The sequence below is a fragment of the Scaptodrosophila lebanonensis genome, unplaced genomic scaffold (genome assembly GCF_003285725.1).
Source record: "Scaptodrosophila lebanonensis strain 11010-0011.00,11010-0021.00 unplaced genomic scaffold, SlebRS2 tig00000001-arrow-pilon, whole genome shotgun sequence".
NCBI lineage: Eukaryota > Metazoa > Arthropoda > Insecta > Diptera > Drosophilidae > Scaptodrosophila > Scaptodrosophila lebanonensis.
The window spans coordinates 11,357,704-11,380,247 of record NW_022060529.1 but is presented as its reverse complement, the minus strand read 5'-3'; the positions used below and the strand labels follow the sequence as shown (position 1 = coordinate 11,380,247).

Sequence of the window (22,544 nt, the reverse complement as noted above, 5' to 3'; positions counted from 1 at the left end):
AGCTAATGTGAGTTGCAGAAGTAAACAGACAATTGGCAATGCTTGTTGTTCAGTTTATGGGGTGTAGTTGTAACTTTATTTATACCTGAAAAGTTGAATAATCATAAATTTACATTTAAGAAGGTATGGAGGTATTGTAAGGTATGGAAAACGAGAGCTGCTTGGCTGAAAAGGCCTTGGAAAATTCTAGCAAAACGGAAACTCTAATGCTCCAATTATAAATATTTCACTCATCATTTTAAGTTTATTGTGACTTGTGAAAAGTTGTAGCAGCACCAAACCTTTAATTAAAATCAAGATTTTTCGTTGCATATCTTGAAATGATTTCCTGCTTTCCAGGTGGCATAAACGTAGTTGAGTTTCGCTTTTCCAACGCCACACTGTCAACGGCGCATAGAAAATTTCCTTTTATTGGCGCCATCAGCAATTATGTTGTGGTTACCGACGCCGTTTTATAAATAGATTTTGTGCCACAACTGTCAAAGCAAACCATACAGATGGATGTCAGGCCGGCAGTCAGTCGAACAACATCTTATATGCACATAATTACAAACATATTTCGCTTGAATTTCCATTGGGGAGTTGCGTAAAGAGGGGAGAGAAACCACTTTTGTTGTCTTAGATCAAACCGCTTAACTCAGCCACTTGGTTTTGTTTTGCAGGCAATGGCCTGATTAAAAAAAAAACCCCCCGCTCTCAATGACCAATTCATCATTATTCGAATTGAGCCAATATTTGCATTATACGTCCAATTATAACCTACTGCCATCCATGTGCCAGCAACAAGCTCTATTAACTTTGTGTGAATCAGTTGGCGTTTTTGTGCTTTTCCCCTCGATATCTACGCATTCACAAGCATCTATTAAGCTGGGAAAATTACACAAGTGGTGATACATAGCTTATTAGATATAATTGTTTAATAATTAAACGTCAATTAAATGCACGTATATTCTGAACTTGTATGTGTGGCAGTAAGCATTTTCAATACACAATTTTCAAGAGTATGTAGTCTTAATATTTTTTTGGTATAGTTTTCGACATTTTTTTTAGGAATCGTAGCTAGAACTTGGCGGACTATTACGGATTTGGAGTCAACGATTCTTCAGATATTGCAAAATAAAGCTCACAATATCGTTTCAATTCCAATAATTCTATTTGTTCTCAAGGCTTTATGAAATCTGCTTAGTATTGTAGAGCCTGGGTCGAATGAACTATTTAGTGCAACTCGGCTCGATATACATATCTGAAAAGGTGTGGTCCAAGGTAAACAATTGCAATGATTCTGTAAAAGATTTACCAGGCTTAAAGCAAAACTAAATATTATTTTAACTAAGACACAAGCACAGTGTTACTTTTTTAAAGATTTACCAAGCTTAAAGCAAAAGTAAATGGTAAATCGATCGCACGAACACAGTGATAGATTGTGAGATTAATTCGATAATTTCAGTGGAGCAAATATTATTAAATTTTTCTGGAAGTCGGTAGGGGATGTAGGTTTTGGACCAACCATAGAAATGACGCAAACAGAATATGGCCTACAAGTATTTCTGTTTACTTTGGAACACACCTTGTATAACGACGTTGATGGTAGGCATGTTTCTTGTTCGAAGAAACAAATATTCCACTCATCCAGTAATTTGCATTAATTGCAAAGACATTTGTGTAGAAGTCTAATTTATTCATTTCGGCTTACCTTACTTGCCTTAAATATGTTTAAATAGTATTAACTGGTAATCAAAAATGTTCCGAATCATCATCTACTTAGACACGAATGTACTAACGTTGCTCAGCTTTAAAATAATTCAATTAAAGTTTCACACAATCTCTAACACATTTTTTCTTTTCTTTACAGGTAAGTGTCCATTAAATAATGCCAAACAACTATGAATGCAAATGTGGCTAAGTATAATTATGTAGCTTATGTAGCAGAGTAGTTAAGGTATTCTAGAGAAATCCATGTGCGAATCGTGCATTGCGCATACGCCGTGCTGGCTTTTAGAGCTGCATATAAAACGTGCCAAACTTGTTTGCATTGTTGTAGTAGTAGCTGTTGTTGTTGTTAATGTGGTTGACAAAATATCATTTGCGCTAAAACGACTTTAATTAAATGTTTCGAATTAAATGCACATTTAAAAATAAATATGCATATGTATATGCAGGCGGTGCGACGGATGTTTGAACATGTATGTATGTATGTATGTATTTACACGTTTCACGTTTAGCCCGATATCGTGCAAAGACAAACCAAAAACAAAACATGGCTTACATGGCTAAAACAATTATAGAGAAAGTCACAACTATGGCAACAACGCTGCATTTTTGCGTTGTTGTTGTGGCTGCTGCTGCTGCTGCTGCTGCTGTTGTCGGGCACAGTATTTGCAACAACAATGCAAACAAACAAAAAATTACTCCAATTAATATGCAGAAAAACGCCTTTTGACCAGCCACCAGTCAAGCGACTTAAAACTCAAATGCAAAGCAGGAATTATTTAATGAAATGCAAATCAAATATATATATGTGTAAATAGTATATGTATGTATGTGTGTGTATGTATGCCACAATTCCATATCATTTCGTAAATTGTTAGCTAGAAACCTTAACGCATACCCAAAAATAGCTTGGAAATTTTGCAAATATCTTATTCAAATTTTGATTTACGCACGAACACAAATGTTTGCTAAACGCCCAAAACACCTGATGCGTTCCATGTCTGTCGTCTGTCTCCTGGTTAATTCACACATCTGAGCAAAATACCCATACATGATTGATAATGAATCATGCGTGGCATCCGTGGAAAAAAAAACTGGTTTTTGGGGATCACATATGGTACGCAAATATAATCACAATATTTGCGCATAATTTGTTGTGGAAACACGTCAGTTGTCATGACCTGCAACAATAAATACCAGCTGGTACACCTTTCTTACTTTGACAAATCGGCTGCAATTGCCAATCAGGCCAATCGCTTAAACTCTCAACCCATTTCAACTGCTAACAACCGTTGCTTGTTATACATTTGTTGCTTGCCAAAGTTAGTTAAGTTTTTTTTTTTGTGTTTCTTGTTCTGCTATCTGGCTAGCTGGCTGGCACAATTTAGTCAAAACATTTCAAGGCAAGGCGTATGTACAACATTTGGTTTAAATCGGGCACGATGAAAACGGGCAACGGACTGACTATCCGCCAACAAGCCAATAGGCCAACAGGCAGACAGCCAGCAGCCAGACAGGCAGGCGGGCAAGCCTTACAGGCAACTGTAAAAGGCCTGACAGGCATACAGGTGTCAATCAAATTGTGTTGACAACAATAGCTTCAATGACGTTGCCAAGTGGTTCTATCAAATAGCTCCAAATGTCGTAATGCCTACGAATGAGTGCAGTCACCAGAACCACACCAGACACTACCTACGGTCCACAATACTTGTAGATAAGAAATTGCCACATAAATTGGCACAGATACACTGTCAGAAAAGAACTCATTTGAATTCTGAATACTTTTCTTAAACAGTTTAGAAAGAAATGTGGGCCGTTTATTAAATGTGTGATTACCGTGGCATTTATTTTATATGAACTTTAGTTTTCAAAAAGAACAAAAAAGTTGAATGTTTAAAAACACTATTTTATCACTATGTTCACAACATTATTTGTCAAATTAAATGGTTAAATCACTTGGCCGCCCATACTCCGAAAGAAATTCTTCGACTGCGGATTGATCGCTTCGCCCACAAGTTTAACACTCTTTAATATTGGTCCTCTATGGTCTGTGACTTGCTCCTCTTTCTCTTAAACACTGATACCTGTAGACAGATCGGATGCTATTATATTCGCGATATACCTATTATATCGATTTCTGATTGCATTTCCCAAAAACCAACGTAAAATTGCTCACTATGTTCCCACCTTCCCCCTACTGCTGAGCGTTGACAATCAATTCGTCAGGACAAAACACTTTCTTTACGAGTATATAGTATTAGTATAGTATTACGAGCATATCGATTAGTCTGCGGATCGGTCGGCACACGACCACCTGCCAGCAGTTGACTTCCCATCAACATCAGTTGAATGTTTTTAAAAAGGGACAAAGTTCAAAAACTTTCGTAAGAAATTGAAAAACGGGTTTTGAGGCTGAAAAATAGCTGTAATGTCTAAATTTTCAATATTTTGATGGTTAAGTATGAAAAACTTATTTCAAACAACGTAAATTGTGGTATTTTTATACCCTGTACCCGTAGGGTAAAAAGGGTATATTAGGTTTGTGCAAAGTATGTAACATGCAGAAGGAAGCATCTCCGACCCTATAAAGTATTATATTCTGAATCAGCATGACGAGAGAAATCGATCTAGACATGTCCGTCCGTCCGTCTGAATGAACGCAAGGATCTCAGAAACTATAAGAGCTAGAATAACCAAAGTTGGCATCCAGATTCTCCTATGTCCGAGAAAGGACGAGTTAATTTAATTTTTTTGAATTTTCCCCCCCTTCCCCCGCTACAGAATTTCGTCAATAGCGTCCACATTTCAAATGCTACCTAAACCAAACTTTGCACACATAATTTATATGTAATCTACTGTTGTTTAAAATTTTATCCAATTCGGTCAATTCTGAGAAAAGATATTAGCGAAACAAATTCTCGCCAGTACAACCCCCCCAAACTGCAGCAACAAGTTCGCTCTTCTTCTTCCTCTTTTTGGGCGCATGTAACTCAGTGACGAAAGTTTACCTGGGTACAGGGTATTACACTGTCGGGCTTGCTCGACTGTAGCGTTCTCTCTTGTTATATTCTTTATTTCATAATACAACGCTTTTAATGTTCATTTGGTCGGCTCCTATCAATATCATTCTTATTTTGAGGCCTTCTACTTAAACTGTATCATCAAATGAATCTCAATCTTGACCAATTTAAAGAATCTTGATCCTGAGAGTGTTTTCTCCGAGTGTACACATCGTTGCTATTTACGACCACTCCATCTATCAATAGCTGCCCACTCAGGCATCGGCAACAAATGAAGATGTGAGCTGAATGAATGGTGTTGCGAATCGTTGTAGCTAGAGGCAGCAAGCAGGCAGGCAGGCAGGCAGTCCGGCAGACCCCTAATTTTATCGGCAAAATTGCAGCGTAGACCGGACATGGTAGGCCGGTCTGCTGGCAGTCCGAGTCAATCGAACAGACAACATCTTGTTGCGTTTAATCTAATTTTAACTCAAAAGTGCATGTCCATGTGCAGTGTGCGCGCAATTAAGTTCGCAGCCGAAACAAGCCAAACATGTTAGGCTAAAGATTGCACCAACCAGCATCGTTGTAACTACAGTAAATATTGGCTAACTATAATTATGTTGTCAATAATCTATGCGCGAATTGATGAAGCTCCGAAGAAACTGAAGCCACAGGGAAGACAGCAATATCAACATCTCTATTCTCTCATCGGTTGCAACAAGAGTCACACTGAGACAAATAATATACAGATTTTAGTTGAGTAATTCTATTAGGCGTTTCTTTATAGTTTCTATATAGTGTTCAGAAAGAATTCGTGGGGTATCTCGTTTCAACAGTGCAGAATTTTGTCATTAAGTCAATTCTAAATTCTACAATACTAAACCTCTGCATAATAGAATTAACCAACTACTCACAAATCGCATTGTTTGTAGGAGAAGACTTATAAATAGTCGTTTTGTATTTATGAGAATAAGTATTAATAAGTATGTTTTTGATAATCCGATTAGAACTAGATATCCCTTCTTCGAGTTGGAGAATTCTTTTAAGCGGCTTGCACTGTACAGTTGTTGTAGTCGCCGTCGCCGTTTCAGTAACCACGGCCAACCATGGTAGACGTAGAAAAATTGTAGAAAAAAAGCCATAATTGCCGCGTGTATATTTTTAGACAAAAATGCATTACGTTGCGTAGCGAGGTGTTTTAAAAATAGTTGCAACTCGCAAGACAACATCTAAACCCACCAACTAACCAACCGACAACATGGCCCGCAACCAAAGCGGTTGCTGTTGCTGTTGTTGTGGTTGTGGTTGTTGCGCCTGCGTCTTGCCATGGCATTTGATTTTGGTTTTGGCTATAAATAAATCGATGCATATGTAGACCATTGCCTTGGGCTTGTTGTTGTTTTCATTAGGCTAACAAAAACAGAAGAGAAGAGCGCGTATCTAAAAAGGATATGCTTGTAATTAAGTGGTGCATATTTATGAGAAACGTTCTATAAATAAACGTTTGTGGCAATTTATTTGCCAATAGACACGTGCTACAGACACAGACTGAAGACAAGCCGTGTTATGTGTCTTGTGCCAGTCATATGCCATTAATATATCAATCACATCGGGCAAGCAACCAAGCAACGGCTCACATCCTGTTACACGGGCGGTCTCTAGCAAATTACTGTGTGCAACTATGTAGCCAAAGTTGCAAGAGTTGATGCCATAACCACCAGGTAGTTCAGCTGAACTGAAGTGGACGGTGAATCTGACGCTGGCGGACTAACAGTCGTTGATGAGAAAGAAAGAAAGAAAAACCAACTGACAAAAATGCCCCTCGACGAAGCTAAGACAGTTGCCCTCTCGACAAACAAACCAACAAACAGACAGCCAATTAAAAGCGCTACAAGTTCTTTTAATAATGGCTTTTAATGGGGCTTTACACAATCAGATTTACCATATTTTCCACCTCATCTTACTGCTCGTTCCCTTCCACATGCAACATGCAAACGACCTGAGCGCCTTTCTGCCTCCTCGTGTTCCTGTTATCATATGTTTGCTTTGCATTCTAGGGAAATGCGAAATTCAATAGAACTTTTGCTGGCAAAAGGCATTTAAAAGCTGCTTAGATGGCCAAGTCAACTACAGGCAGCAAACACAGTCACCGACAGCAGTAACAGCATCCTGTCTTGCCAATTTCCGTCCACTCCTGCTTGCCATCTTCGTGCTGTCATTCCGTTGCGTGTTGTTGCTGCCATCATTTATGCAAATGTTTGCTCGTTGAGGCTGGAAACTTGGGCGCATTCCTTACCATGAAATTCACTCGAAATGAAGAGCGAGAGGGAGAACGAATGAAAAATAAATGGAAGATGTGTACATGCAGATGATTTTCCTGTACATGCCCAACTGTTGGTCTAGATATATGACGACTGGCGGCTGTATATATATATATATATATATATATGTGTGTGTACGTTTTTATGTCCTTGTCAGGCAAGGCTGCACAAATATGTTTTCACTTTTTTTTGGCCATGTTTCGAAGCTGCTGTGTCTTTGTCTCGCTCTCGTGTTTATTGAAATGAAAAGTTTGTGTGAGAGATGTTCACAAATGTTTGCCATGTGGTCACAACTCAATACACACCTGGCAAGAAGTTTCTGCTTTTATCCTATTGACGCCATCGCAAAGGTAAACGACACTTGGAAATATTTAGGTATACCAAGTATATGTGGAAAGTAGAATAGTAGTGTGTCGGTGGCCAACATAATTATCCATTATCTTACTCAATAGACCGTATTATTAAATGTTTAATCAACTAAAATCCTAATAATGATTAAAGAAGAAAAATATAATATCGATTCGGACTAAATAATTAACGATTTCAATCGACCTGATCAATTATTTTTCTCTCGTCCATGTGGAATAAAAGCCACATTTTTATTATTTAAAGCTATTGTAACAACGTGGGGGTCTAAAAAGAAAACGAAAATTATCTGAAAATTAATTATTAACGTCCTTGTTTTTAACCCTTAGTGCATAATTTAATTTCTATAATTTGTATTTAATTAGTTGTCTGTTAAAAAATACTTATATAAAGGGAGGGGCTAAGAATCGAGCCAGCCAGATATGCTGCTTCTCGGAGCATCAATGTTGATGAACCGTCATGTTGCTTCTCAATGTTGCAGTGTTGCTTGTCGTTGCATTGGTGTTGATGAAGCAAAATGTTGCTTTAAATATTTGCTTATCAGCATGTTGCTCACCATGGAAACAGAACTTCATGCTGACTTTCGCAAGTGGGTGGTTTCTTTAATAGCATTTATACATTTGTAATGTCGCTATCAGCAATAATAATAAAAACACGCCAAACATATGCTCGACTTAGCCACGCTTTTGTCATTTCAACTGTCACGAACTTCAGGTTTTAAACATGACTGTTGTTTTCGTATGAGAACTCTTTTCACACGCTTTAATGGATGTACGCGATGTACAGTTGCCGGTCCACTCAAAAGCATAAGGCGGAACAAGAGAAGACGACAAAAAACAACATCAAATTTAACAGCTGTTAGTTTTTAAATATTAAGGTCAATGTTGAAGCATTACAATTGAATTGATGCGCGGGTGTGACGAATTGCACAAAATGTGGGCAGTTATAGCACTGAGGTGTTTATAATTATAAGTTCTAGCAGCAGAACTGAAAGTATTTCAATCGGTCGGGCTAATTATATAATTTACACAATTATTTATTATAGTTGTCACCTCTTCGATATGAAAATAACTTTTAAAAGTTATTGAAAAATATAAATTGGCAACGCAATTTTTAAACGATTAGTCTATAGATCGAAATGGTACGAGTACAATTTAAAAACTAATTATGTATATGAATATATAATATTTTATGAAACTTAATTGCATAATGAATATGTATATATTAAGCAAGAAAGAACATAGAATTCCCTGCAACAAACAAGTCACACGTACGAACAGATAAAGCCAAAAATGGTGCTGTTGTGACTCATTTGAGCTTGTAGGTGAAGCTTAGCAGCAAGAGCTAGCATATGTCATTGTTGTTGTAGCTTTCTGTGTGCGGCGACACCCACGCATGTGCCCCAACACATATTTCCACAAGTTGGTAAGTGCGTGTTCGGAAAACCTGCTCCGTCTGAAAAACTGACAGAGTGCCAGACAAATGGCGATGACAAATGAAATTTGTGCTGCCAATTTTCATCAGACTGTTTCCTTAATAAAATCTAGGAATTTATTAGCCAGCAACTATTTTGTGTCTGTATTTAGGTAAACTTTTTTGTTGATTTCCTTTAAACTTATTTATTCACATTGTTACTTTACTTTTTGTTTGTATTGCAGCTGGTACTTCCGCAAAATAAAACGCATTGAGGCTGAGAAAAAACTTTTACTGCCGGAGAATGAACATGGTGCATTTTTAATACGCGATTCCGAGAGCCGTCACAATGACTACTCACTATCAGGTGCGTGCTGAATAAAGCGGCTACAATACGATATACTCGTACTCGTATATTACAATGCATAAATATTTAAATGCTCCGATGCATAGCTGATTAATTTATCAATCACTTTTCTCATTTATTTGTATACAATATATAGTGCGCGATGGAGATACCGTTAAGCATTATCGTATACGACAATTGGATGAGGGCGGCTTCTTCATTGCCAGACGCACAACATTCAGGTGAGCTATGCATATATAATCAGCGTACTAAACAGTTAAATATTAAACCTCGTGTACGTCGCCCTTTGCAGAACACTGCAAGAATTGGTCGAGCACTATTCCAAGGACTCGGATGGCTTGTGCGTCAATTTGTGCAAACCGTGTGTGCAGGTAAGCAGCAGAAGTTTGAACATTTCAGCATTAATTCTCATTATTTATCATGATTTTTCGAGCATTTGCATTGTCGCATTCGACCACCACAAGATCTAACATACATCACATCACATAACATTACATTAACATCGATTGTTGCAGCTAACATTGACGTTTACATTAGTTGTGCAGTTAACATGGCATTTACATTCAATATTAGCATTAACATACATACATACGTATTTTTGAAATGCCGCACGCAATTAATCCAACAACTTTTATTGTATTTATATATATTTTTTCTTTTTTTTTAAATAAAAAAATTCCAACTGCCGATAACATTGTTATAAAACATTTAACGAATGCAAACTCAAAATGCATTTATATATAATTCCAAATACTAACCAAAACAAAGACAAATTCATTTACGGGTATTTTTGAGGTAGGATTTATTACATAGTTATTGTGTGCGTGTTGTTGTTGCCATTAAACAAAAACCAAATCGAACCAAATTGCAAAAAGCAACACCACCGTCACGCCAGCGTCAAAACACCATAACAAATATAAATTGTAAACCACCCAAATCTTTAACTCTTTTCACAACAAAATTATAACTCTATACTATATATATATATATATATATATATATATATATATATATATATATATATATATATATGTATGTAAATAATTATAATATTTTTGAAAGCAAGCCCAAATGCAACAAATACACCCATTGTAAATTGTATAACCGACTAATTGTAGGTACAGCTCTCCCTACCGACAGTCAAAGTTCAAATGCTCGCCATTTATTTTTGCCAAACTCGATTAAAGCGCTTTCGTTTGCACAAATTTTGTGTAATCGCTTAAGCGTCTCAAATTTATGCAAACGCTAATTGTTGGTGAATTGTATTTGTACTTTTTAAAGTACTTATTAAAGTTAAAAAGCTATATCGCTATATCGCCAGTGACTCAGTCGTTTAACATTGTAGTCTAAAAATCCAAAGGTTTATAACACCCAGACGATTCAACTACAAGTAAATTATGAGAGAATAACTTGCACTTTGACTGACCTTAAAGCTAACAAAACCTAAAAAAAAAAACTGAACATAACTCACAACTACCAATTACACTAATTAACAAACACTGGTCAACAATTTTTTACAGCCTTAGAAATATGATTCTAGTTGGCTTCATTTTTTAATTAAACTGTCAACTATGTTGTCTTCACATCTTATAATACTTTATAGTTAGGAAAATTAAATAACGAGATGGAAACGTCATTAAATAAGTCATATTTTCTCAATACCATTAAATGTAGTAGCAATTATTTTCCACATTCGAGACTTTCCAGCAATGTTGTAATTTGTTGACCAGTGTCCTCTCTGTAAATACGCTGTACATAACGATCAATTGTATGCTATAGCCTCATTATTCAATTGGCACTGTCATTAAACCTTAAACACAAACTAAAACAAGCTACAAAACACTATACACAGACGCGCCCAAAACTACGCAATGCAAACCAAAAACTTGAAATGATTTTAAAATGTGTGAATTATCTACAATTTCCTACTACGCCCCAATACAGATCGAGAAACCCGTTACCGAGGGTCTATCGCATCGAACACGCGATCAATGGGAAATCGATAGAACATCCCTGAAATTCCAGCGCAAATTGGGTTCCGGACAGTTCGGAGATGTCTGGGAGGGTCTGTGGAATAACACAACTCCCGTGGCCATTAAGACATTGAAATCAGGCAAGTCTATTATAAGCCGAAGCAAATATTATAAAATCGAAATACTTATTGCTTTCTATTTGCGTATTAACAGGCACAATGGATCCAAAAGACTTCCTGGCCGAAGCTCAAATCATGAAGAAACTGCGCCACACAAAACTCATTCAATTATATGCGGTCTGTACCGTAGAAGAGCCCATCTACATTATCACCGAGCTGATGAAGCACGGTTCACTCTTGGAATACCTGCAAGGTAGGCAGCCTCAAATGCACAGCTCAAATGCAGACGATTATCGTTAATCTTGGGTGGAGAGGGAGCAGTTATAATAAATTTTTAAGGGCTCAATGAAGGACTGATTAACTGCTTAAATATATAATTTATATATTTAAGGAAAAGGTGCTGCTTGTTGCAAACCATAGGGTATTCACGTTCAATGGTTAACAAACCCCAACGCCAAAACACAGTGAAACATTAGATGAAATGGAATTTATTGAAGGCATGAATATTCATACAAGACTTAAAAAAACTCGTTTCTTTTGTGTTATATGCGCTTTCATACTTTTTATTTAACTTTATACTTTTAGCGTGATTTGTAAATCGCATTTGCGAACAAATTTCCACTTGTTAAATGAAATCTGTTCTTAGGCAATGTGCCTTTTGGAAGTTTCCTACATGCTAAGAATCCTCCAGGTCCATGAAACATAATTAATAATAATTCATATTTTGTTAACTAAAAAAAAGTGTGCACATTAAACAGTTATATATCTTTTTCTTTTTTTCATTCATCAAAAGTGCGAAAGTTTTGCGTTTTATATGTCTCCCGTCTAGCCCCAAGATAGACGATATTTGTCCGTATTTAATACCACTATGTGCTTGCTTTAATACTTAATTAAAACATTTTGTATATAATAATGCAATCGAAATTGTAAACATGCCAATATCGCTGAACGCTGTGAGCCTTTGAACCGATCCAAACCGCCGCTGCCGCTTTATTCATGCCTTTTGATTTCATGTGTGTTTTTAATATTTTTTAGCAATTGCAGGCAAAGGTCGCAACCTCAAAATGCAAACGCTGATTGACATGGCTGCCCAAATAGCCGCTGGCATGGCCTATTTGGAGTCCCAGAATTACATTCACAGAGATTTGGCGGCACGTAATGTGCTCGTCGGCGATGGAAACATTGTGAAGATAGCCGATTTCGGTTTGGCAAGGTAAGAAATTTTACTTAAATGCTTAGCTTTAGACTTTAATAATATGCTGTTTGTCTATTTTCTTCAGACTCATTAAAGAGGATGAGTACGAAGCGCGTGTAGGTGCTCGTTTCCCCATCAAATGGACAGCACCCGAGGCAGCGAATTACAGCAAGTTCTCGATTAAGTCAGATGTTTGGAGCTTTGGCATTTTGCTCACCGAGCTGGTCACCTATGGTCGTATACCTTATCCAGGTGCGTTCGCATTCAATTTCAATTATATTTGCTTATGATAATAGAAAAATTAGGTGATTATTGCCGAATTATGCGATAAAAGTTCATGTTATAAAAGCTTGGGAGAAGTTCGCAATCAGGGAACAAAAATAATTATCATACACTGTGCCCAAAGGGTGAAATGGTATTTAGTATTAAGCAACAGGCAGAAGTAGACGTGACATGCCCCATCCATCTAATAAGTACACGCATAAATGATAAGCTTAACGAGAGAAGTCGATATACTATAGACATGTTTGTCTGTATGAACACCGATCAATTTAGAACCATAATAACTAGGGACACTAAAATTGGCAAGTTTTCTTGCCATACGCAGAACAAGTAACAAGCAACAAATCACATATAGCTTCATTAATTTATAAAGCAGTCATTGAACCGGTTAATCTGTGAAAAATCACTAAGAATGGTAACTTGTTTGCTTATCAAGGCATCCTAAGTACGACTGGTATTTAAGACTTTTGTTTAGTGCCTCATCATTGCAATCGGCTTACTACATAATATAGGAACGATTGGTTTTACCTTTGCCTTCTTATAATCGGGGTCTTAAATCTGTGGGTGCACTATATATATATATATATATGTATATGGTATATAGCTGCCGTCGAAATGATTCGTACAACAAAGTTTATTTTAAAAGTTAAACATTGAGTATTGAAGAAATGCAAGGAATAAGTTAAAAAGAATTATTTTTAATATAGTTACGATTCATAATTTGAGTAGAGCTTAATCGCTAATACTTTATTATTTTATTTTATTTGAAACATAAAACAGTTAGCCTCTACTGAAAGAATGAACACTTTCAGAACACCATAGCAACAATTGTGTACTGATATTAATAATTATATGAATTCTCTTCACAGGCATGACAAATGCTGAAGTATTAACACAAGTGGAGCATGGATATCGCATGCCAATGCCACCGACTTGCGAGCAACGTCTGTATGAGATTATGTTGGAGTGCTGGCACAAAGATCCAATGCGTAGACCGACATTCGAGACTCTGCAGTGGAAACTGGAGGACTTCTACACATCCGACCAGAGTGACTATAAGGAAGCGCAGGCTTACTGATAAATGCTTTATGCGGCCGGCAACCGACGACAACACAACATCAGCAACAGCAACAACACCAGCAACAACAGAAACTGCAACAGCAAAAGCAAAAGTAAGGCGACACCAGCAGCCACAAATGGCCAGGATCTGAGCAAGAGCAAGAGCAAGTAATAAGCGCCAGGTGCATGCAACTGCCATGCATATCCCAAACGGACAATTCTTATATATATTTAATAAGTAACTTATGTGGATTCTGACAAATTTTCTAACGCATATAAACTGAGTGTATTGTCTCGTAGATATTTACTATATAATATACATATAGTATATACATAGAGTTCATGTTGTTAGCTCTTAAGCAGCGACATGTGTTAGGAGCGTGAGCATTTAGTTTCTAAGCGCAAAGTTAGTTAATATTTATACACACATACATGCAATGTTTCTTTTGTACTCTAATAAAAACAAAAATCCAATTTGATTGTTCAATGCTCTTTCGATTAACGATTTTCAGAACATGAGTCATGTATTACGACGCCTGTGCTGAATAATATGTGAAATGTATTATTATTATAATTATTATCATCATTATTGTTCACACAAACGCATAAGTCACAGTTTATATATATAAACATATACATTTAATATATAACCGATATTCATAGTTCAACCTACTTACTTATATAAATATATACATACACATTTTTAGTTTGTAGTCATATGAAACATATTTAAATATTTATGTTTTTAGTTGAACTCAATGTGTCTTATTTGCAATGAAAATAATAATACAAAAAAAGAAAAACACACGCACTCAACCTTATCAACGACTTTTATGCTTTATTATACGAAAACAGAATGTCAGAAGTTGAAACACAAATTCGAGACACAAGTGCTAGCTTCTACAAATACGCAAAAGTTAATGCAATACGAAGAAACAGAAAAGGAAAAATCCATATTATTAATGTTATGCCTAAATTTTAACTGTAATTTTAACCATTTAATTATACACGCATACATACATACATATATTATAAATATACACACGCATACATGTACATTTAGAACAATACATTTAATAAAAAATTATTACCATAATTTATACAAAAACAAAGAAAAACACTATGTCTTGTCTAATACGTACTTTTAAAAAATTATGTAAACAGACTAAAGAACACACGTTTGGCCCCTAATTGCTGTTGTAGTCGTGCTGTCAGTCGTTGGCTGATCGGTCCGCTAATATATATACACATATATAAATACTTACAAGTATATATAGTCATGTAGAAAGAGCAAAGAAAGTTAATTTGGTTTCGTCCTCCGAACAATTTGGTTAACCTAACCTTGGGTGGGTGAGTATGGCATAGATTATGGTCAGATTATAAAATAATATTAATTTCAAAGGTGCAACAAATGCTGCTGACATACCAACATACTTCCTAAGTACTTACTAACTTACGTGCATCTATCACAAATAGTATGAGTATGAGTTCAAGGCTGATTTTATAATGCATTTGCATAGCATTGCCTATTTAGTAGAACTAACTCTTTTTGTTCAGTTCAACGCTCTGTATATTAAAGGCCTCAGAAAGATAGAAGAATAATGCACAGACATGTTTCCCAAATCAAAAGTCTTGTTTTCCAACAGGCATCTGCAATCAAAATATAAACACGAACCGATTAAACACAGTTTCACACTAAAAACACCCATAGATGTAATGAGTTACGTACAAAAAAATTATCAAAATAATATTTTCATTTCCACTTTCGAATTTGATACTTTTCATACTTTTTGTTTAAAATGTATAGACAAATACTCTTCAAATCTGTAATGGCACAAGACAAAAAATATACATAAACAAAATAATCATGTATGACCATTTAAAATTTCACAAAACAAACAAAATATGTAAAAAAAACACACCTATACATAAAAATATATAAATTTGAATAATAAAACCAACATCCATATTTTGAAATAAATGTGTGAAGGAGTTTGTTTTTCAGGCCAGTAAGTTTTTTTTTGCATTCATACTGGAATGGATAAAAAAATAGCTATAACTGGAGATATATTTTTGGTTACATTGGTAGCTAAGGTTCTTAATATAAATAAATCAAATATTAGCAGAAACCCTTGGCATTAATTTCTCTTATGAAATTAAATATTTAAATCGTTTTCGCGGCAATTTAAGCTTTGGCGTTGCCAGATTGAATAATTAAATATTTTGCATATACAGCACTCAAAATGTCTTAGTGTTGTAAAAAAGGCGTGGTCCTGCCAACTCGATTGCTTTGAAGGCAATATTTTGTAGGGCTGAAAGACAAAAAGAAAATCTGCTACCGGCGCAGAAATTGTCGACACAATAAATAAAAATGGATGAAATTCGCAGCAGTTTGGACAACATAATTGCACGTTTCAACGATAGTATAACACATTCAGCACCCAAAAAGCTGAGCTTCAACAGATTGAGCGCCTCTTTCAATGACTCGGACACAGTTCCAGTCTCAAGTAAGATCTGCAAATTCGCTTGTTTTAGAGAGTTAAATTTAATAATTACATACAAACATATATATTATTATTAAAATAGCTATAAAAAAGCGACGACTCGATAGCTTGGATAATGGTGCATCCAATATCAGCCTTAACATAAGCGGCAATGAGAGTTCGCCAAGGAACTACGGTCCCGGCCAGTGGCAGTCGGATAATGTTCGAGCTGAACTAATAGAGGCAAAAGCTATTGTAAGTTGCAAACTAATCGATTATAGCTAGTTATTCCGCTAAAGGAAATGCAATTTGTAGATCAAACAGCTGCAGCACCAAATTGAGCAGAAGGAAAAAGATCATCGAAGCGCCTTGATGCAGTCGGAAAGCAAGAGCTCAGCGCTTAAAGAGCAATGCGATTATACAAGCGCCAAAATGAGCGAGCTGGAGAAGCACCTGCAAGTAGTCCGAAAGCGGGAGCATACTGCCAAGCAGGAGGTAAATCGAGCGTTGGCTGACTTGGCACAGCAAAAGAACAAGTACGAACAGATGATAAATCAGCTGAAGCAAGAAAAGCTGCATCAGGAAGAGGATGCTCGTGATGTACAGAGCTGCATAAACAATGAACTTAGTGAATATCGTCGCCTATTCGAACGCACAGATATGGTAAGTTTAGTAATTGCCCTTCAATCGGGAATCGGGTTTAAATATGGTATTATTTGGTTCTTTTTATAAAGGAGCTGCAGGCCACTCGCAATGGAATGGAGCGCATGCGTCGCAGGCATGACGAGTACAAGATACGGGCAGCAGCATTTGATGATCTCAAGCTAAGCTATGAAAAGCAACAAAATGAACTAAATATGGCAAATTCGCGTATAAAAGAGCTGGAGTTTGAAATCGCTTCCTACAACGATTGGAAGGAAGTTACAAAGACATCCCAGGCACGGCTTCTCAGTGTGCCTGACATGCAGGCGGAGTTGGAGCGTCTGCGTGCCAATAACCGACACTTGCATTCTCTCATTGGAAATAAGCTGTTGCTTGAGGAACAGGTGCACGACTACAAGGCTCGTCTGGACAAAGAGGAGGGCGGTCGGGCCGAGGCTGCATCTCTGCAGGTGAAACTCTCCCATGTAGAGCAGGAATTAAAGGAATGGGTTAAGGTAGCTCAAGACCACTGTCTGCCCAACACACTAGTCAGTCCCTTGGCATTACGATCGCGCCTCGAACAACTGTTACGCGAGGACATAGTGCGAGTGGCTGAAAAGAGCTCCTCCGAGTCGGACACCAAGCATTTGCAGACGATGGTACGAGAACTGGAACAGAAGTGTGCCGTCTACATGAAGAATATCGAAGACATGAACATGATACTGAAGCGCAACAAAAACTTCAAAGAACGTCTGCAACGTAAGCTACTTATGGTCAGCAAAGAGCGTGATTTCTATAAGCAGCTGGTAGAGAACTTTGACAAGGACTTGACTATATCCAATGCCAGCACTGCAGAAATGACCAACGACATGCAGGTACGCTATCGAGTCGAGGTACTGGAACGGACAGTGGCCGCTTACAAGGATATGTGTTCAACGCTAGAGCGCGAAATTCAGGCAATGAGACAACAGGAGGTTCTCCCCGAACCATGTAGCGAGGGCTACGACAGCGTTAAGAAGGAGCTGGACACTTTGCGTATGGAGAACGAGCGCTTGCGTCATCGTAAGGACGAGCTAGAATTGGAGCTGGAACATCGTTGTCTGCGCGGCGATTTTAACATAGACAAGTACAAGGTTGTCCACTTGAGCAACAATCCAGCAGCCGAGGCCTATGAAAACTCCAAGAATATTGTGGAGAAATTACAGGCGGAGGTAAATTCATTTTCAAAAACTAGCAATTATTATTCACCTACTTTATTATCTTTACAAATTACATATATTTTCTTACAGATTGAACGTCTCAAGCGTAAAAATAAAAAACTGGAGGAAGACAACGAAAGCACACAGGCACGTTTCAACGAAACTGTAGGCATGACCATGAACTTCAAGGAAGTAAATCAGTTGCGCACCGAGCTCGAGTCGGCCAATGCAAAATATAAAAAAATGAAGGATTGCTTTAAGGCGGCCAGCTTGGAGTTTCGCGATGTATGTTATATGCTGCTGGGGTACAGAATTGACCGTATTGGCGTCAACAGTCATTATAGGTAAGTCGTCCATATCCCAAATCAAGTAAGATTATTCATTTTCCAAATTATTTTTTATAACAATAGGGTATCCAGCATGTATGCTGAGAGTCCAGATGATTATCTGGCTATACGCCTGAATGAATCGAATTGCTTGGAGCTGCTGGAAACGCCATATTCCCAAACCACATACCTTAAACCGCTTACAAATCAATTGGCGGCTAACAATTCATTTCCCGCGTTCTTTTCCGCTCTCACATTGGAGTTGTTTCAACGCTCTACGATAACTATAACGTAAATTTTAATGATAATTTCATGTCATGTCTGCCAATAAAATTAGAAGTTTGGATTAGTTTAAAGCTAAAAAAAAATTATCTATGCATGAGACGAAGCTCAATTTTTATCCAGTTAACGTTTTTTTTCTTTAACTATAGAAATATTGCATACTTCTCTGCCTCATTTTTAGGGACAACTGTTGAATTTCCATATAATTATACTTTTTATTTAATAATATTTTAACTACTCAATGTTAAACAAATTATTGCGTATATATGTCGCATTTAAATAGTAATTGTAGCCCAATATACAAACAATTTTAGGGCTTTTACGCTTTCAGTATTTGCCCGACCTGTTCGGGTGACTTGCTTAGCAAAGCCTCGGGCTCTTCGAAGCCATTGGCTGGATCATAGACGCGTTCATAGATCTGCTTGTAAATAGCCAGAATTACATTGAAAGAACGCCGCTGCACAGTCGTGCGATGTGCGCTAGAAACGATAAGTTGGATTTGGGGCAGTAACAAAACGCCAGGCATCTCCAGGAATGCATCCATCTTGGACATAAAGATCTTGAGAAGATTCTTTTCAATCTTTGTTTGATTGCTCTGCAAAATTGTGTAGATGGGACCTAAATTTAGGTTTGCCACCAGCGAGGAGGCTTGCTCTGAGGTGAGTGTGTCGATCTGGGCATCCGATTGGGCCTGCAGACGCTCTACGCGCTCGTCCATGTATTCATAGACAGTTAGTGTGCTTTGCATGTGATACAGACAATTGAGCAGATAGACAGCCATGTCAACAGTTGGTAGATGGGACGCTGATTCCTGGACCGATTGCAGCAGCGGATCAATAACGCACGATACGATTTTGGTGATGTCGGCTTGGCGGCCATCAACCATAGTTGCCACAGATAGGATCTCTTTAAGGATATTCAGCAAGTGTCCAACGCTGGGTGGAGGTACAAGATCCCGCTGTGGCGGCTGCAGAGCCATGCTCGTACCAGATGGACGCTGCAGAACGCTGCGTACTTGTGTGGCCAATGCTTCCAGATAGATGTCCTCGCTTGTCTTCTGCAAATCTATCAGAAATTGCTCCAGACTGCCGCCCTGCACCACCTGCTTCATTATTTGCTGATAAAAGCGCAACAAATTGGAGATGGCAAATAAAATAATGGTGTCCTTCTCCGAATTTAAAACTGTCTCCACTCGCACCTTAAGCGGATGACAAACACCATCAGCAATATAGGATAAAGCTTTCTGCATTTGCTCCGAATTATCTGTAAACATTTCAGTGCAGTTTTTAAATTCATTGGCAAGAATATAAATTTTTAACTATACCATGTTTGTCACATTTCTTGAAGAGAACGGTCAAGTTTTCTTTCTCATTGGGAATACTCTGATGCAGCCAGGCAAACATATCGCCAATATAGCGCTTGGGATCGTGCACATGCAAATCAATTGGCTTTGAGTTCCCGCCCGGTCTGCCTTCGGTGAGAGCCTCAATAAATTGACGCACAAGCACAGCCCGCCTTGCAATAGCATATTCATCAATGACGTATCTAGAACGAAGGTTTATTATCATTTGTTTTTATAAAGGAAACATGTACACCAACTTGAACAGCACCGGTCGATCCTGAAGACGACTCATAGCCTCCACGACAAGTGGTCCAATTTCGCTATTATCCAAGTTACGGCAATGATTTTGTGTCCAGCGATAAAGTCGTTCCAGTGCACCCTCCTGGTAAAGCGTCATCTCCTCCATGATATCTAGGGCGGCTGTCTGATAGCCGCATTGCATCAGCATTCGGCACTCGGTGTGTATAAACTGGACACGATCCAATACCTTAAAGAAGTTCGGCACGATGGGCGCATCTTTGGTGGTGCCGTAAAGCATTTGATGCTCCGGCACACTAAGTTGAAAGCGTGCCAAAAATGCTTCGGCAATTTGCTGATGCACTTCCAAACGTTCGCGCTCCTGTTGCATTTTGTTGGTCTGTGCAATTAAATCGTGCGTCAGCGCCTTGGACGCTTCCAAGTCGCTTTTCATGGTCTGCACTGATTGGGCCATTGTGTCTAGGTCTGTACATACAGCATCTAGCGTAATTTTTACCTCTCGAAAAGCTTTGAGGAACTTTTCATTGATTTCGACGGAGCGCCGCTCAATTTGACTACGCAAATTGCGTCGGTTTTGCAGTGTATTCTCCGTGAAAAAGGACGAAAGGCCGTTCAGCGCATCAAGTGTGTCCTGCCGAAAGAAATGTTCAGTTAAAGTGGCTCCCTAATGGAAACTAGCTTACCTTATCAGTCTCCAAGCGCGTCTCCAGTATTTTGTTGACTCGCATTTGAATGCGATCCTGCTGATCCTGTTTGTCCTGTGCTGTTGTTGCACTCATTTTCTAACAATTTGACGACGTCAACAAACAACTCAACAGGAACAGCTGTCCACAATTGCTTTCAATGAGTTGGCAACGCCTCGAGTTATAATCGAAATTCGAGGTGAGCAAGCACATCTCTAATTATAAACAATTACTTTACGAATAGAAAAACTGTATTTCTTTGTGGAAGTAATTAAATTATAAAAATATTGAAGTAAACAATGAGCGAAGCCTTGGCCAGCTTAACAGCCCAGTACACCGACTCAGAAAATGAGGGGGAGGCGAGTCCAGATTCACAAAACTCAACAGCGTCGCAGGTAAATGCAACAAAAACCAAAATATTCAGTTTGACAATTTCAGTAATTTAATTTTCACAGGTTATTATACCCAAGAAATCCACGCCACCACCTAAGCGTGCAGTAGTTGAAGAAGATACAGCGCCTGCCAAGACAAAGAAAAAGAAGCGTTCAAAGAAAGTGCGACGTCTGGTAAGCTATCAGGATGACACGCTAATTTCGGACGAGGACGAAGACCGCAGACATGAGTCTAGCGAAGAGGAATCGAGTGAATCAAATTCCGAAACAAATAGCGAAAATAATGAGAATGGCGTGGCTAAAAGCGGCAAGGCAGACGTCAGCAATGAGACAGCCATGGAAGTGGATGACGACAGTAACGTTTACAACGTCGATGAGCGCACGGCAGAAAGTTACGAAAATGACCCAAAATACGACAAGTACAAATTTCAATTACCGTCAGAGCCCAAGGGGAAACCGCCACCAGAACTGGTGGCGAAAATTAAAAAAATGTATACAAAAATGAAGCAGACAAACATGGACATGAATCGAGTTATACAGGATCGCAAGGAGTTCCGCAATCCTAGCATCTATGAAAAACTGATACAGTTTTGCGCCATCAACGAGTTCGGTACCAATTACTCGCCGGAGATATACGATCCATTGCAATGGGGCGCTGAGAGTTACTACGAGGAATTGGCGCGCGTGCAAAAGAACGAAATGGTGAAGCGGCAAAAGGAACGGAAGGACATGGACAAAGTGGAGCAAGCCACGGCATTGGCTCGGAAGGTGGAAGAAGAGGCTAAAAAGCGGTAGGATCACATTTCTCAGTCTTAGTCGCTCAGTTTATTTACTTCTTATACAAATTACAGCAAATCGAAATGGGATCAACCGGCTACAGCCGGAGCGACAATCAAACCGGCTCTTCCACCTGCGCTAACAACAACAGTGACGGGCACGAAGGGAACAGTCATATCAGCTTTCGGTTCATTGCCCAAAAAAGCGGCACCTTAGTTTGAATACTCCTAATAAAATGTTAATTAAAATAAATTCGATGTTTGTTATATCGATTGTTCTATCGATAGGCTTAGCGCCGGAACACGCAACAGTGGGTAACGAATGACTCGTTGATAGTCAATTGCCACAATAGT

The 22,544-nt window shown here is 38.1% G+C and overlaps 4 protein-coding genes across 8 annotated transcripts in view; 3 read left to right on the top strand and 1 right to left on the bottom strand.

Moving 5' to 3' along the window:
* LOC115622940 (tyrosine-protein kinase Src42A) overlaps positions 1-14,862 on the top strand; it is a 63,464-nt gene extending 48,602 nt beyond the window's left edge. Inside the window, exons 3-11 of one of the 5 annotated variants that reach the window (XM_030517091.1) lie at positions 9,058-9,179; positions 9,316-9,400; positions 9,472-9,550; positions 9,948-9,974; positions 11,124-11,292; positions 11,366-11,524; positions 12,316-12,484; positions 12,552-12,718; positions 13,618-14,862. In XM_030517091.1, coding sequence (XP_030372951.1) covers positions 9,058-9,179; positions 9,316-9,400; positions 9,472-9,550; positions 9,948-9,974; positions 11,124-11,292; positions 11,366-11,524; positions 12,316-12,484; positions 12,552-12,718; positions 13,618-13,826 — 1,186 coding nt within the window. In that variant the 3' untranslated portion in view covers positions 13,827-14,862. Of the gene's footprint in view, positions 1-9,057; positions 9,180-9,315; positions 9,401-9,471; positions 9,551-9,947; positions 9,975-11,123; positions 11,293-11,365; positions 11,525-12,306; positions 12,485-12,551; positions 12,719-13,617 lie in introns of all 5 variants that reach the window. The other 4 variants (XM_030517083.1, XM_030517074.1, XM_030517108.1 and 1 more) reach the window with 4 other exon arrangements.
* Positions 14,863-16,132: 1,270 nt separating this feature from the next.
* On the top strand, positions 16,133-18,813 carry LOC115628625 (mitotic spindle assembly checkpoint protein MAD1). Its single transcript, XM_030524812.1, has 6 exons — positions 16,133-16,314; positions 16,394-16,545; positions 16,606-16,953; positions 17,025-18,143; positions 18,222-18,475; positions 18,542-18,813. The coding sequence occupies exons 1-6, from the start codon at positions 16,179-16,181 to the stop codon at positions 18,750-18,752; spliced, it is 2,220 nt and encodes a 739-aa protein (XP_030380672.1). The 5' UTR covers positions 16,133-16,178; the 3' UTR covers positions 18,753-18,813.
* A 121-nt stretch (positions 18,814-18,934) lies between these two features.
* LOC115630710 (conserved oligomeric Golgi complex subunit 6) lies at positions 18,935-21,160 on the bottom strand. The gene is made up of 4 exons (XM_030527366.1): positions 21,023-21,160; positions 20,339-20,970; positions 20,064-20,284; positions 18,935-20,002 (listed from the first exon to the last, which is right to left on the bottom strand). The coding sequence occupies exons 1-4, from the start codon at positions 21,116-21,118 to the stop codon at positions 19,059-19,061; spliced, it is 1,893 nt and encodes a 630-aa protein (XP_030383226.1). The 5' UTR covers positions 21,119-21,160; the 3' UTR covers positions 18,935-19,058.
* Positions 21,161-21,262: 102 nt separating this feature from the next.
* On the top strand, positions 21,263-22,443 carry LOC115633894 (SAP30-binding protein). The gene is made up of 3 exons (XM_030531399.1): positions 21,263-21,417; positions 21,478-22,205; positions 22,266-22,443. The coding sequence occupies exons 1-3, from the start codon at positions 21,322-21,324 to the stop codon at positions 22,405-22,407; spliced, it is 966 nt and encodes a 321-aa protein (XP_030387259.1). The 5' UTR covers positions 21,263-21,321; the 3' UTR covers positions 22,408-22,443.
* The last annotated feature ends 101 nt before the right edge of the window (positions 22,444-22,544 follow it).